Genomic DNA, 17,011 nt, shown 5'->3' on the forward strand with positions numbered 1-17,011 from the left:
TTTATCGGCCAACATATCGGTTATCGGCTTTCAAAAATAAAGAATAATCGGTTATCGGTATCGGCCAAAATTTTCATATCGGTGCATCCCTAATATATATATATATATATAATCTTACAATTAAAAAAAGTTGATGAACTTATATGACCAAATTAAGTCATGTCCTTTTTCTATAGATAAAGTTAATAGTTAGGTCTCTTTACAGTTCATGTGAACTCTAATTTCTCATTGCTTGATGATTCATATACAGTAGAGTCAGATTTATCAGTATGATACAATCCCGTTCATATGATCATGTACAACAGTAAACGCCTTTATTTCACCTTTGCGCAAGGCAAACAATACATCAATACAGTCTTTAAAAACAACAGCATAAGTGTGGGAGTATTTGGCTTCAAGTTAAAGTTTAGATCTCAGTAGCGATCTGTGCTGGACACCAATGGTCAAACTCACAAAACCAGAACTAGGTCAACATGATACACTTTTTTTAGTTGCATGAAAAAGTATGTGAACAACAACACAGTATTTTATTGAATCCAATACAGTTCACCCTTCCATCTTTTTTCATTCAGTACATTTAATAGTAAGGCATGGAAATGTATTGTTTGTGTGCTGTTAGTAGTGGCTCAATTGCTGTGAAAATCAGATCAAATTCATGCAGAAATCCTTTTCCCTGCAATTACTGTATATATTTTGGCTTTGAGACTGTTCCTTTTCTTAAGCACTGCTAACACAGTTCTTATAAAAATCCTAGTGGATTCTGCTGGATTTTGAGTGCAAATATTAAACTCTGACTGAATTATTGATCAACATGGACTGATTCCACAAACACAAGGGTCAGACTGTCCATCACACCTCTGCCTTGATTTCCTCTCCGCTCAAATCAGATTTCATGAGCTATGACGCTAATGTATAATCACATTGGCTGCCATTAAATGGTGACTTGTGATTTACAAGACAAGGGTATTTCAGTTCAGTGTGTGTGTAGTTGTAATGTAACAAGCTCACTCCACTTATTAAAAGCCTGAGTCTGCAAACATTGCCAGTCTATTGAGTCTGCAGACCATATTTAATCTCTAATCACTCTGCAATTTAGTGGAAAAGGCCAAATCATTTTAACACTTCAAAGTTTGAACTAAGTATGTTTTCGACTCGAAAAATATATGTTTAAGATGAGATAAAGCAAATTTGTCCAAAAAAGCATTATTTTTCTACTGGAACTGCAAGTTTAAAGGTGCAGTTGATCATTTCTGCATCATTAGCAACAACAAACGGAAATATATACATAAAAAAATTGTTAATTTACAAACAGGTTTCCCATGTCTATCAAGCACAGCTACGCAGCACCAAAGGGGACATGGTGATGGAAAAAGATGGGAGGAAAACATATTATTTCAATGCTTTTGCATTCACTGGCAAAACTTTTGCATTCTCTTGCAAATGTTTGTATTCGCTTTTAAAACTTTTGTAAACAAAAGCAAAAGTGGTGATGGAAATATGTAAGATAAAAAAACAATATGGTTCAATGCTTTTTTGTGTTCTCTTGCAAAACATTTGCAAGCAAATGCAAAACTGGTGATAGAAACAAAAATGTTGAACTCTTTTGCAAATTTTGGCTTTTGCTTGCAAAACCTTTGCGAGCAAATGCAAAACTGGTGATAAAAATATTATTTATTTATTTATTTGTTTGTTTATTTTATTTATTTATGTTTGTACTTATTTTATTTGATTTTTTTGCAGATGTTTGGTGTTTGCTTTTAAAACATTTGTAAGCAAATGCAAAATAATGGAAATAACATGTGATGGAAGGGGGGGGGGAATCACAATTTAAATTTCAGTTGAATTTCAATGATAATTTCAGTGATTTTGCATTCACTGGCAAAACATTTGTGGGCAAATGGTATGGAAATAAGATGTGAGGATTCAATGACAATGTATTTCAATGCTTTTGCATTCCCTTGCAAAACTTGTGTAAGCAAATGCAAAACTGATTTGGACACTATTGGTTGAGTCAATAGCTGGGTTTTCATCCAAACATGAAGTGAGTCTTTTCAAAAAAGAAAAAAAAAATTAGAAAGGCACCATTGGTAAAAAAAAAAAAAAAAAGCCGATTATTACGTGGGTTTAATGTTCGCAACGTCAGAATTTATTCGGCAAATGCGTTTCCATCTCCCACTATTCGAATTCTCTTTTTCTCACAAGTCAAAAACCATCTCAAGCGAGAGTAAAACTTTTTTTTATTTTTACAAAATTAGCCATTTCCACTACTGACTAGTGTAGTTAACATAATCTGTTGGATTACACATATTAGGTAATGTGTTCTGAGTACTTTTGGATTACTTTTAGATACTGTAACTTTTTGATCTAACTCTTTGATCTAAGACAATATTTTCCATTATTTGTTATCAACATCAAAAAGTGCATTAAACATTACATTACATCAAGATTTCCCATACTGGGGTTCATAAGGTGATGAAAAGCTAATAATTGATTAAATCAAAATGCCAAATTAAGCTAATTGTGTGGCCTTTACATTTTCTGTGTAATTACGGTCACCTGATTAGTGGCTGTTGTGTGCCGTTCCATAACACTGGTAAACTTTTCAAATTTACATAAGCGGTTTAAAAGAGAAAAAAGAAGAGTTAGGGCAAGTCAATACATTATGAATTATTTACTGCAATGTGTAAATAATATGTAATCATGTAATCTATAAAAAAGTAACTGTAATCTGATTATGAGCACTTTAAAATGTAATCTAATTGCAAGTACTTAATTTTTTTAATCTGATTACGTAACCAAGATTACATGTAATCAGTTACTTCCCAGCACTGCTCATTTCTGATGCGATACTTGAAAATCTGCATAAAAACAACATAGCTAGTGTCAGGTTCATAAAACAGATTGCCACTAGAGATGCAGCTATTACACACTACAAGTTATCTATGCAAACTGGGTTTGGTGTAATTGTTGCGGCTGCAAACTTTACTTTGAATCAAGTTCAAATGCTTTCATTCCAATCCAATACTCAACAATAAAGCTCACCGTTGTTCTAGAAGTGGATGAGAGTGTACTTTATCTTTTGTCTGACATGGACAGAGTCATTTCCCTGGGCCACAGCGGGAAAATATGTGTCATCCTGTGTCCTGTTTTCAACGGCTCTGATTACGCGTTTAACATTTAGAACGATGGCATGCACTTGATATTTTGGCCAAACCCACCCTGGCACTTCCAGCAGGGCCCTGACAGGCCCCGGGGACAATGTGTCTCATTACCCTCACTTGCCCCAGCAGGAGGCCTTCTTCCCCCCTCACAGATGGTTCGGGAACCTCGACAATGTCCACAAACTCCGGAACGACCAAGTCAGTGTCAGTTTCCAGATCTCTGGCCTTCCGTCTTTTGACGTCTGCGGTCATGACAACAAACCACGCTCTCCTGCTGACACATGCATAGCGACACATGGATGCATGGCGCACAAACACAACCGATGACAGACACCCTATAGACCGCAGTTGATTTTTTCTTTTTTTTTGGATGGATGTCGTGTGACCCCGCTTGCATGTTTAATCACATTATGTAAATATCGTGTTTGTCGTGCCATTGTGCACATGTTCACTGGTATTAGGTTATTTTTATGCTCCATCTGTCCTCTAGAGTCATCGTATCATCACAGCTGGACTTAAAACCAGACTTTCAGGGGGGAAAAACTGACGTTTTTTCATTAAAACCAGGCAATTTAAATCAGAGGCTGTATTGTGATTTTAAGAGGGACATTATCGGAACACTGATGTTTAAGGCACCCGCACTGGAGCCGTGAGCGAGTTCTGGCTTTCTTAAGCATCTGTAAGGTCTGACCTCAATCTGACCCTGTGGTCTGACTGCATTTTATAACTGTCAGCGAGTCTGAGCCTTTGCTGGATCTGCATAAGGCTCTGTCGAAATTGCATGTTTCTAAACATAAGCCTGCCTGTCATCATTAAAAAAAAATACAGGTTTTGATGCTGCTACATCCTAGGGGTTCTTCAAAACTCCTACGCCAAATATTAAACTTTAGCATATAAATAGTCTCTCATGTTTGTGAATAGAAAATCAAATTATGTAACTTGTATAGAGAACAGGTGTGCTATTATTTAGGCTTATGCTATTTGCCTAGAGGGTGATGAACTGGGAGAAAAAAATAGCATTTATTGGAATCTATGTATACCTATGCACACATAGATAATGCATACATACATGTTTAAATTGTAATTTTTATTAAAAAGTTGAACTACATTTTTAATTATTAAATTTTTTGCAATGGTTTACATTTTCTTAAATTTTCTTAATTATTTAATTATATATATATATATATATATATATATATATATATATATTGAAATACATAATTAAAATATATATTTTTAATTATATAATTATACATTTTACGCAATGATATAAAAATTAATTATTTAATTATTTACTCTTCATTACTTATTATACAATAAAATAGCATATTAGAATGATTTCTGAAGGATCAGGTGACACTGAAGACTGGAGTAATGATGCTGAAAATTCAGCTTTGCATCACAGGAATCAATCGCACTTTAAAATATATTTCAATAGAAAACGGTTATTTTAAATTGTAGCAATATCTCACAATATTACTTACTGAATTATTTACAAATTTTAGGATCTCACAGACACAGTATATATAATTATAATAAATGATACAATAAATTATAATAATCTATATAATAACTTGTAATAATTATTATTAATTACAATAAATGATTGCTTAGAAAATTCTAAATATCATATGATATTTTTTTATTATTATTAAAACTATCATTTAACATTTAACCATGTTCTCTGAACTGTACACAAATGGATTGGAGGTTAGTGATTTATGTTCAATAATTTGGACATAAAGCAAACAACAACTTATATTCTTACTCTAGACACTGTTTGTTTTGTGTACAGCTCCAGTAGAAATCGAGTTGTTCTAGTTCTTAGATACCTCTAAGTAAATGTAGTGTAAATGGAGATGACAAGAGATTTACTGAGGAGAAAAGAAGGAGAGGGAAAAGAAGAATAGAATGGATGGCGAGAGAGGGAGAAATGGGTCGCCAGGAGAAATGGCCAAATGCTTAACCCGCAAATGTGAAGCCTGAATCTGTTCAGAGCGTTTTGGCTGGTCTGTGAAGGAAGCAGAAGAAAGGTTTTGAAGCAGGCAGCCAAAGAGGAGCTTTCTGAATGGAGGGAGCAGATGCAGTTACAGCATTAGAAGTGATATTGAGAGGGAAAGTTATATGGGGCAGCAGTACCCAGTGCTGGAACAGGGGAATATTCTTACTCTAGACACTGTTTGTTTTGTGTACAGCTCCAGTAGAAATCGAGTTGTTCTAGTTCTTAGATACCTCTAAGTAAATGTAGTGTAAATGGAGATGACAAGAGATTTACTGAGGAGAAAAGAAGGAGAGGGAAAAGAAGAATAGAATGGATGGCGAGAGAGGAAGAAATGGGTCGCCAGGAGAAATGGCCAAATGCTTAACCCGCAAATGTGAAGCCTGAATCTGTTCAGAGCGTTTTTGGCTGGTCTGTGAAGGAAGCAGAAGAAAGGTTTTGAAGCAGGCAGCCAAAGAGGAGCTTTCTGAATGGAGGGAGCAGATGCAGTTACAGCATTAGAAGTGATATTGAGAGGGAAAGTTATATGGGGCAGCAGTACCCAGTGCTGGAACAGGGGAACCACAAAAGTCAAGAGAGCGAGAGAGACTACAAACACAACCAGCTAAAAGAGAATGAGACATGGACAGAGAAAGAGAAAGAGGCACAGATGGTTGCTGAAATGTGTGAGTGCTCTAGTTTAGGATGTCATCATTATTACGTGTCAACGATAAAAGCCAGAATTGAAATGATGGCACCTGCTCATTTCTCCAACACAACTGCCCAGCAAGCATAACACATTTCAACAGCTTCGCATTTTGGTTGCAGTCATCATAGTACAGTAACGCTGCAGAACATTTGAAAAACATTCTATTTTTAAACTCTTCTGAACATATGGCTAAATTTAAACATAACTAGAATAAAACAATTGAAGAAACATTTTGAAAATAGCTACCTGGTCAGATTTCTTTAAGTGCTTATAAAATGTTAGTGTAACACATTCTTAAAAACGGACTAAACGGCAATGTTTGTGAGACGTTATATTTACAGTAGGCTGTAGTCTGTATGTTACGAAGTGAAAATAACGCAATGCAACCAAGTCACATTAGAACATTATTTGTCTCTGTCAGTGTTGTTGTTGCGGTTAACTAAAAATAAAAATTAAATTAAAAACTACTATCGCTTTCGTTAATTGACATAGCTGAAATAAAACAAAATATAAATAACTAAAAAACATTTAACTGAAATACAATTTTAAGTATATTAAAATTACCAAAGCTAAAACTGAAATAGAAATAAATGAACGCTATTTTAAGAGAATGCTTTCAATTGAAATATAAAAAAAAATAATAAAATGATAAAAACATAAGTATATTATAAATAATACTAACACAACACAGAGTCCTTGAAATAATAAACAAAAATGTTAAGTTGTACGTAATATTAAAATATATTTATTTCTGAATTAAAAAAAAAAAAACTTAAAGCACATGTAACTGAAATGAAACAAGTTAAAGTTGAGGTACTAAAATAAAATTAAAGTAAACCTAAATTAAAAATAATAAAAAATATAATTTTTTAAAAAGTAATTATTAATTTATTTGTATTCTTAAGTACATAAGACCTAAAATGTACATAAGACATAATTAATAAATGCTATAGTAGTGTAATACTAAAATTACAGTCTTAAAATTACATACAAAAAAAATAAAAAAATATTAAACTATACCTAATAATAAAATATATTTATGTAAAAAAATATTAAGGATGCAGAATAATATAATCATTATTACAGTAACAATACATTTACATATAACATTATGATAGCCATTTAACAACTTAAAATAAATGTTTATAAAACGTTGTGCTTGCTGCTTCTCAGTTTACCTCAAAGGACCTTTTGCAGGACCACTTTGATGAGCATGCCATGTTCATCTTCACTGGCTGATCGCCATTCATGTGGCTGAAATATGACACATAGATCCAGCTGGCAGAGTTTGTGGATTTGTAAACAGAGCAATCATCAACTACAAATCAAAAGCAGCACAAAAACACAATGATGACCACTTTTAACCCAAATACATGCTGTTTTTGTATAGGCTGCTTCTGCTGTTCAGATGTTAAATACTAAGGTGTTCTGAGTGTTTTTATATATACTGTATATATATATATATATATATATATATATATATATATCACCTTTCTCAATAAGCTGCATGATTTGAGGTGAGTATGTTTTGAAGGAAAGCTGTTATTGGTTTGTGGAAACCCTCCATCTTTGCTACGGTCAGTGACGTGTGAGATCAACGGTTGTAGTTTCACAGATGTTAGTGGAGCATTCCCATGTCGTCTGTCTGTTTAGAGAGAAGAGCAGATTCCCTGTGGCCCCGTGCAAATTGAAACCTCATCAGAGGGCCGTGGCCGTATCCTGCTGCTCTGCTTTATTTCCATCGCATTTGCCTCAAAGTAGAAAATCATTGCTCTGCGACATTTAATCTGATTTTCTTTTCTTTTTCGGCTTTGATGTGTGTGTTCACACTGAGATGGAGATGGGCTTGTTCTGCACTCGTATTTTTGAAATGTTCCTTGTGTGAGAGGAACACACACTTTGCACTTTCGTAAGAGTGTTAATAAATTGTGCCAAGCAAATGATAAATGTAACACACAAGCAAAAGTCTGTGCTGTTCATGTTCTGGATGATTCAGTCAGAGAAGGCTGACTGTTGGAACTGGAAACGGTAAAAAAACAAACAAACAGCTGGGAAGACTTTTATGTACATAAAAAGTTAGAAAATGGTAATGTCCCATCTTTTTATACAGTAAGAGAACATGAGAGACGCCCTCTAGTGGACATGAACGGTACACTGCATGTGTATTTTTGTATTATTTAAATGTATTAATTTTATTATTTACTAAATATTACTAAACTATTTGACTAAATATGCTATTAAAATTAACATTAATACCAAAGAATATGAAAATATTTTTTATTAATGTGTCATACACCCACACACATATATATATATACACACACACAAACATATACACACACAATATATATATATATATATATATACACACACACACATACATACATACATATATACATACATACATATGTATATATATATATATATATATATAATTTAATTAATATTAATATAATATTAATATAATTTTTATCACTTAAATTAATTTAGATATATACATTTTTTTTACTAAATATTATTAAACTATTTTACTAAATATATTATATTAAAATATATTATTTTAATATAATATATAGACTAAATCAAAGTTGTATGTATTAATGTGTTATAAATACACATATATGTGTTATATATATATATATATATTACAGTTTATTATATATAGTAAATAAAATGTTATATAAAGGCTACAACACACACATATTATATATTATTATATTAAGTATATTGATTCATTAATTTGATATTAATATAAATTCATTAATATTAATTGTGTGTGTGTGTGTGTGTGTGTGTTTGATTAAAAGAACAAACAAATATTAACAGTATGTATTAATTTGTTATTAATTTGTTAAACGTGTGTGTATGTTATATATACCGAAACATTTAGTAGCCTACATATGTTGGTAGATTTTGAAATGTACTCATATAAATAAGTTAGCTTATATAAAATGTAATAAAGGCAATCAAATGTACATGTTATTGTTGTTATGATTATTATAGTACACTATCTGTTTATTTACTCCAGTTTGGTGTTGGGTTTCTGAGCTCGGATTCCGTGACGTTGTTCTCCGTGGGTTCTCCGCTGAGGTGGGATTCAGCGCGCATGCGCAGAGGGGAGAGGTATGGTTGAAAACTCGCAGTCCATCGCGCTCAGCAGAAGAGGAGCAGCACAACTAAATGTGACTTATCTGAGCATCATCATCATCACATCTGCGCCTCCGGGAGACAAAGAAGAGACGAACTCTGAAAGCGCAAACAACGCGACCAGAGCCCCCCGGAGTGATATGATATCTTCATCATTATTATATCTCTCGACGTGACGACTGTTTGTCTGCCTCTAATGTTTCCAACCCACTGAGACCAGGGGGATTTATTCCTTCTTTTGTTCTTTGCTTTTTTTTATTGACTATTAATAAAAGCAGCCAAAACGAATAAATACGGGTCATTATGGTTTTGTTAACACTGCATAATAGAAGAGGGTTGAATTGCTTGTGCGCGCAGTTCTTGCTGTGGATTTTATGTGCTGTGGACGGTGAGGAGCAGCAATTCAGTGTGGAGGTAAGAGATCCACAGAAGAGATGATGTTGATGTCCTTCACAGCTCTACATACAGAACAAACCCTGCGCTGGATTGAGCCAGTTTGCATGCAAACTACTAATGCAGTTCACCGATTCAAGCTTTGCACGTTTAATCTCTCTATAACACGCAAACAATCAAGTTGATCAAATGACAACAATGCAGATGAATGCCTTGCATTGTTATTTCTGAGACTTGTTGGTGAATGTTTACTGTTATGTTAAGACCGAGGGTTTATGATTTATACATTAACTTATTAATCAAATCAATGTCAAATGTGCTAATGTATCACACAAGGGCTCACAGACGAAATTAGTGTTCAAGTTACAGTGCAGTTGCTTAGTAAATAAAAAATAGCCTGCAGCTTGTGTTGTGAAGCAAATACACTTTTGTTAGTATTATCACTATTGTAATGCATTGTATTTATACATAACATGATGTTGCTACTTCAGTCTATAGGCTAGCTAATTTGTTCAAAAACACAGTGAAGTGCTTGTGCACTATGTACTATATATGCTATGTGCACAATAAGTGCTCCTAAAGAGGAGTTTAGTCCATACACTTCCATTATTCCGCTCCAAAAGCTTGTGTGTTCTCTTTTCCTGCTGTTTTGGACACATGCGCACACACACACACACACACACTCAGGTTTGTTCTATTGGCACAATCTGATTCACCAAAGGGTGGAATAAATCAACTCGACATGACTTGATATCCGGCCAGTAACCAAAGAAGTCAACCTGTCATTACAGCCTAAATATTGTAACGGTATGCATGCTGTTACAGTTCAGCTTTTCGTTTTTATTAGAAATGCAGCAGCATTTCATGCAAAGCAGCAAAGAAAGCTTTTGCCTTCGAAACGTGCCAACATTATAAAAGTCCGCTGTGAATTTACAGTCGGTCAGAAGTTATGCTCAAATGAGACGGCTGTTTGTGTTGTTTGGAATAGTGAAGTGTGTTCAGGACAAAGTTTTTCTCCTCAAGCGCTGGACGGTGTTGCAGAGGCAGACCGCCTGTTTATGAGCTTGACAGTTGTGTCAGATGCCCTTTATGTCTTTAAGGAGCCTAAAATCTGCGGTAAAGCAAACAATAGCTTGAGACGCCCTAAATCTTCATCCTGACAACCGTTATTCTTTCTGTCTCTCGGAAGATTGCTATTTTAGACCCTTTGAGATTAGAGGCTTTCTCAGGACAGCAGCAATTCAATAACATTTTACAGTACCATGCACTTTAAAGTCCCCAGTCACCGTGTATTTAAGCATCCCAGTGTATAAATTAGTGAGAAGCAAAGCGGAATACAGAGTATGTGAATCAGATCAGCTTGATACAAACTTCTTCACTGGACTGATTTGAATTTCTTTTTAGAAGAAAGCACCAGTGGCATCAATGGTTTCATGCAGAAGCTTTAAAATTCATCGAAACTTTCCATCGCACAGGTTCTTCAGATTGTTCAAATATTCTTCATACGACACTCTTAAAAATAAAGTTTCCAAAAGAGGGTTTTCGCAATGATACCATAGAAGAACCATTTTAGGTTCCCCAACCTTTTAGTGAACAATTCTTAAAAGAAACATCTTTTTTTCTTAGTAAAGATTTCATAATCTAAAGAACCTTCTTTTCCACTATAAAGATCATTTTGTGATTTGGAAAGGTGCTATGAATTGATGCCAATAAAGAACGTTTATTTTCAAGATTGTAAACGGGCTTTCATGGCCTTTCAGGGAACAGTTCTTCAAAGAAACAGTTCTTTTTTGAGCATTTCAACAATCTGAAGAACCTTTTTTCACCATAAAGAACAAGTGTGCAATGGAAAGTTTCCATGGATGTTATCGGTTCTTCATGACACCACAGATGCCGATAAAGAGTCTTTATTTTTAAGAGTGAAAAAATAAACGATTAGTTGGGGAACCCAAAATGGTTCTTCTATGGCACTGTAGCAAAAACACTCTTTTGGACTTTTAATTTCAAGAGTGAAAAGGATAGTTTACTCAAAAATTCGGTCATCATTAACTCACTAAAACCAATAGACTGTACACAAAATTTGTCCATGCAATGAAAGCCAATGGGTTTCAATGTTTTTTGGACCTCAACATTCTTCAAAATATCTTGTTTTGTGTTCCTCAAAGTCATACACACTCTTAAAAAAAATAAAGGCTCTTTATTGGCATTGATGAAGAACTTTTAACATTTTCATTCCACAAAAGGTTCTTTACAGGGGGAAAAGGTTCTTTAGATTAACAAAATGTTCTTCACACTGGTTCTTCTATGGCATTGCTGCAAAAAAAAACACCTTTAAAAACCCTATTTTTTTAAGAATGCAGGTTTGGAATGACATGAGGGCAAGTAAAGGATGACAGAACTTTGATTTTAGGTGAACTGTCCCTTTAAGAAAGCCTTGCTTGAATCAAACATTCAATCTGCTAGGGTAAAAAAGCATCAAGGAGTCAGACAGAATGCATTTTCCACTTGTCTGAGGTTATAAAAGGACACTGATGTAAAACATTGAAGTTTATTGGTGCGGTTTGGCTTACATGCTCTGCTGGTGTGGCAGTGGCAATGGCAGAGGGTTATATTGGTAGCTTCCTGTGCACACACATTCATTGGCTTGGGAGGGATAAGACAAGTCTCTGTCTTTCTAAATGACGGATCTGTAGTTTAACCTAAATCCGTCCAGGTTATGACCGTCTCTGTGGGACTGAGGTCAGGAGCTGATTGGTCACTGGGCCACAGCATCACCTCAATTTCCTCCCTTCCTTGCAGTTCCACATGATTAACACTGTTTTACCAGACACATTAAACTAGTTTTATTGTGTTATGGTTCAATATCTTTTCAAACGTACAATGTACACACTCTCAGTACAGTAGACAAGGTCTCTCTCTCTCTCTCCCGCTCGCTTTCTGTCACTTTCTATGTGTGTGTTTTGGAGAGAGACATTATTAATAGTGTGTGACAGACAGACAAAAGAGGGATTTAACTAGTGTGCGGCGAAGGCAGTGAGGTGTGTTATAAAAGAAACCATTGACAAACTATTTGGTCTTTCAGAAAGCCAAATTATTAAGAGCTGACAATGGACATGTAATCTTTTCTTGGCAGTTCTCGCGCTCTCCATACGTATTGCTCTCTGGAGGTCTTTACGAGGCTTTCCGTTGAAGAATGGCCTCCCAGAACCAGCCGAGGAATTATCTCCTGGGGACACAACTGATTTATTTTTTAATTAAAAAGTAAGATTTATTAAATGGAAAAAGTTGTATTAATATAAATCGTTTGGATTATGGAGGCGTTATTTCATTCATTGTATAGATTTAAGTCGTCACGTCTTGCGAAAACGCACGCAGCAAGCTGTAAAATAGCGCCAGAGCTGTCAGTCTACAGAAAATCGTCACTGTGAACAGATAAAGCTCTGTCACATCTCTCCAACAAAGGCGTATTCTCTCCAGAATGACATGTTTGGATGATGTTTGTCACTTCGTATAACATGATGTGTGTGCGTGAATAGGAGTCAGATGGAGTTCAGCCTCCAACTTTCTATTGCAGTTTCTATCATTTTGCTAATCTTTCATTAAAACAAGAGCGAATGTTATTTTTACCACCATGGCTACAGTGATTCACCCCAAAATACACGTGCATACACTGGATGCACTGAAGAATCCATGATATTATAATATATCTACTTTTGCATTTACTCCGAACTAACTCAAAAAATGACCTAAATGGACCAGTAAATGGAAATACAGTAAAATATAATATAAAATAAGTTTCCAAACTGTTGTTTACTAAATAATTCTGTTTTTATATTAAAAATCTGTATAAAAATACTAAGCTTCCAGTACAAATATAACATCACATACCAAAAACTGCAATATTTATTTTACTAAAACGCTGAGAATAATAAACCTATGCTGAGACTTCCATGAACATTCTTTGAGTGATGATGCAAATGATTCATTGAATCAGAGCTGAATTGATTCATATAAATGGACAGTTTGAACTGATTCATGTATATGAATTGAACAAATTCTAATGCTAATTTGAAAATTCAAAAACGGTACTAAAGTGGTCATATTTGAGAATCGTAGGAGAAGGAAGGACCATCATAAATAAATATGTCATAAATATTTTATATATTGCCCAGCCCTAACTGAATTCCAGCATTTGGAGTGGGAAAATACTATGCAGAGACATCCATGAACACTTTTGAGCAATGATGCAAATGAATCATTGAATCAGAGTTGAACTGATTCATATAAATGGACAGTTTGAATTGATTCAGACACATTGAACCGACTCTAAGTGCCACTTTGATAAATTAAAGATTATACTAAAAATGTTTTAAAGCACTCATAATTGAGAGTTGCAAGACAAGGAAGTATCATCATCTCAAATATTTCATAACTGTTCATTATATTGCCCAGCCCTAAATGTACAGCAGCATTTTGGGGTTGATCAAATCGATTTAAATAGACCATTTGAACTGATTCATGTAAATGAATTGAAACAAATCTGAATAATTTTTCTAAATCAAAAACACTGTTAAAAAGCTTGCATATATATGAGTAATGAAGGATTGGCATCTCAGATATTTCAAAAATATTCAAAATATCAGCGAGCCCTAATTGTATGGCCAGTGTTTTGGGTTGAACAGGTCATATTAGGCCTATATTTCATGAACACTTTTGAGCAATGATGCAAATGAATCATTGAATCAGAGTTGAACTGATTCATATAAATGGACAGTTTGAATTGATTCAGACACATTGAACTGACTCTAAATGCCACTTTGATAAATTAAAGATTATACTAAAAATGTTTTAAAGCACTCATAATTGAGAGTTGCAAGACAAGGAAGTATCATCATCTCAAATATTTCATAACTGTTCATTATATTGCCCAGCCCTAAATGTACAGCAGCATTTTGGGGTTGATCAAATCGATATAAATAGACCATTTGAACTGATTCATGTAAATGAATTGAAACAAATCTGACTAATAATTTTTCTAAATCAAAAACACTGTTAAAAAGCTTGCATATATATGAGTAATGAAGGATTGGCATCTCAGATATTTCAAAAATATTCAAAATATCAGCGAGCCCTAATTGTATGGCCAGTGTTTTGGGTTGAACAGGTCATATTAGGCCTATATTTAGCTAATCTGTTCTGAGTATCAGGTGCAAAATCACATTATTCCGAGCCATGCTTTGGGTTTTGTCACACTTGCACATATAATACACATATTCTCTCACACTCGGCACTCAACACAACACACAGCTTCAAAGAGAATACACAATGCGCAACCCATCCCATAAGCCCTTCGCTTTAACTTTATATGTGTACTAGAGGCAGTGAGGTTGCGTCCTGCTGAGCACAGAGTCCGTGACGGCCCAACTGAATGGGTTCAGTTCTGTCTTTCTCACCGGCCGACAGATTCGATCACAAGAACCCCATGAATAATGGAGCCATTTGACTAAGTCGGTTTTGTTCCTGAGTACAACATGAGAGTCTCTTTTGAAGGCTCATGAATGAACAGAAGCTCAAATGTTTATTAGATCGTTCGCTTCATCATGTGTTTATGCTTTTGCAGTGTTTCTGAGTGCTGCTTTCTGTCTTGAGGCCTACTGAGGACACGAGTAGATTGTTGACTTTTTCTCAGCTCTTATTTGTTAACGGTTGTTGCATTTGCGCACAACGTCATCCAATGCTTGTGCAAGCATCAATGCATGCATGCATTCTGTTCATACATTGTGTCAACGTGTGCATTTCCAGGCAAGATCGTAGTGCTCTGTGCTTCATGTAGCATATTGCGTTCACACATGGTCTCTCTGATGTCAGTTTGGCTCTATACGGCGAGCAGATTTTCACTGTGGAGGGGACGACACATCCGTCTGTTTATCTGTCCTGCGAGAAGCGAGCGCACCAGTGCAACCCAAACGCGTGGTTCTGTCTGTATGCAATGTCTATTTCTAGCTTTCTTACTCCCCGGACGTTATTTTCTTTCTTTTTTGTCTCGCTCGCGCCGTCTCTTGCTGTTTTCCTTGGCGTAATGTTAGTGTGCCGAAAGAGACTGTTGCTCTTCAATCTTTAATGGCACGGGTGATTGCTGTTGTTCAACAAACGCACATGACACTATAAGCTCTCTTGAGATCTTTGGGGTTTTCTGTTGACACTGTAGGGACCTGGAAAAATGTCCTTGGAGCTCAATCCAGTGATGACTTGATGGCAAGCTCACTTCTACATGGCATAGACACTGACTATACAGTATAAAAATGTTGACATAACCTGGCTCTTTGAAAATAACTTTTGTTGGTGTAACTTAACTTAAGGTAGTCTTATTTAATTGTATTTTTGACTTGAAACAAATCAAAATAATTTGAAATCAATCACGTTTTACAGTGTACTGTATATACAAAGTATTAGATTATATTAACATTATTAATATTATATTAAGATTATATTATTTAAATCAAAAACAAGTTAGGTCAAAATCTAAAAAGTAATCTAAAAGTAATCAAAAAGTTGTCCGATTATATTACAAAAAATGTGTAATGTAATGTGTGTGTTTTACCGTTTTATTTGTTGTTTTTTTGTGTGTAAAATGTATACACTACTATTCAAATGTTCAGGGCCAGTATGGTTTTTTTTGTGTTTTTATAGTAACATGGAAATAATGTCATAATCCAAGAAAAAACTTTATTTATTTATGTATTTGGTATTTTTTCCCTTCCATTTGAAATGTGACGAATTAAATAGAAGCACAAAGTTAATATCTAATTCATGTTTCATTATTCATTTAAGAAGTCATAACATAAAGATGGGATTAAAAATGCAAAATTATGTCACTCACTAAATTAAACATGCAACATAATGAACAACACTTTAGGATACCGTAAGATGTAACTTAACTTAAGGTAGTCTTATTTAATTGTATTTTTGACTTGAAACAAATCAAAATAATTTGAAATCAATCACGTTTTACAGTGTACTGTATATACAAAGTATTAGATTATATTAATATTATTAATATTATATTAAGATTATATTATTTAAATCAAAAACAAGTTAGGTCAAAATCTAAAAAGTAATCTAAAAGTAATCAAAAAGTTGTCCGATTATGTTACAAAAAATGTGTAATGTAATGTGTGTGTTTTACCGTTTTATTTGTTGTTTTTTTGTGTGTAAAATGTATACACTACTATTCAAATGTTCAGGGCCAGTATGGTTTTTTGTGTGTTTTTATAGTAACATGGAAATAATGTCATAATCCAAGAAAAAACTTTATTTATTTATGTATTTGGTATTTTTTCCCTTCCATTTGAAATGTGACGAATTAAATAGAAGCACAAAGTTAATATCTAATTCATGTTTCATTATTCATTTAAGAAGTCATAACATAAAGATGGGATTAAAAATGCAAAATGATGTCACTCACTAAATTAAACATGCAACATAATGAACAACACTTTAGGATACCGTAAGATGTGCTTCACATACTATACAATACTAGGCTGTATACAATACTGAGCAATATGCATTATGCTAGTACTCCATTCTGAACAACAGACACAAAGCTCTCTCTGGAGGGAATGA

The 17,011-nt window shown here is 34.3% G+C and overlaps 1 protein-coding gene across 1 annotated transcript in view; it reads left to right on the plus strand.

Annotated features, from left to right (window-relative positions):
- The first annotated feature begins 8,977 nt into the window (after nt 1–8,977).
- LOC107555402 (matrix metalloproteinase-16-like) overlaps nt 8,978–17,011 on the plus strand; it is a 55,188-nt gene continuing 47,154 nt past the window's right edge. The window contains exon 1 of the mRNA XM_016238183.1: nt 8,978–9,409. Within this exon, the coding sequence (XP_016093669.1) occupies nt 9,299–9,409 (111 nt within the window). The 5' untranslated portion in view covers nt 8,978–9,298. The remainder of the gene's footprint in view (nt 9,410–17,011) is intronic.

Source organism: Sinocyclocheilus grahami, unplaced genomic scaffold (genome assembly GCF_001515645.1).
Source record: "Sinocyclocheilus grahami isolate Dianchi unplaced genomic scaffold, SAMN03320097.WGS_v1.1 scaffold19.1, whole genome shotgun sequence".
Lineage (NCBI taxonomy): Eukaryota > Metazoa > Chordata > Actinopteri > Cypriniformes > Cyprinidae > Sinocyclocheilus > Sinocyclocheilus grahami.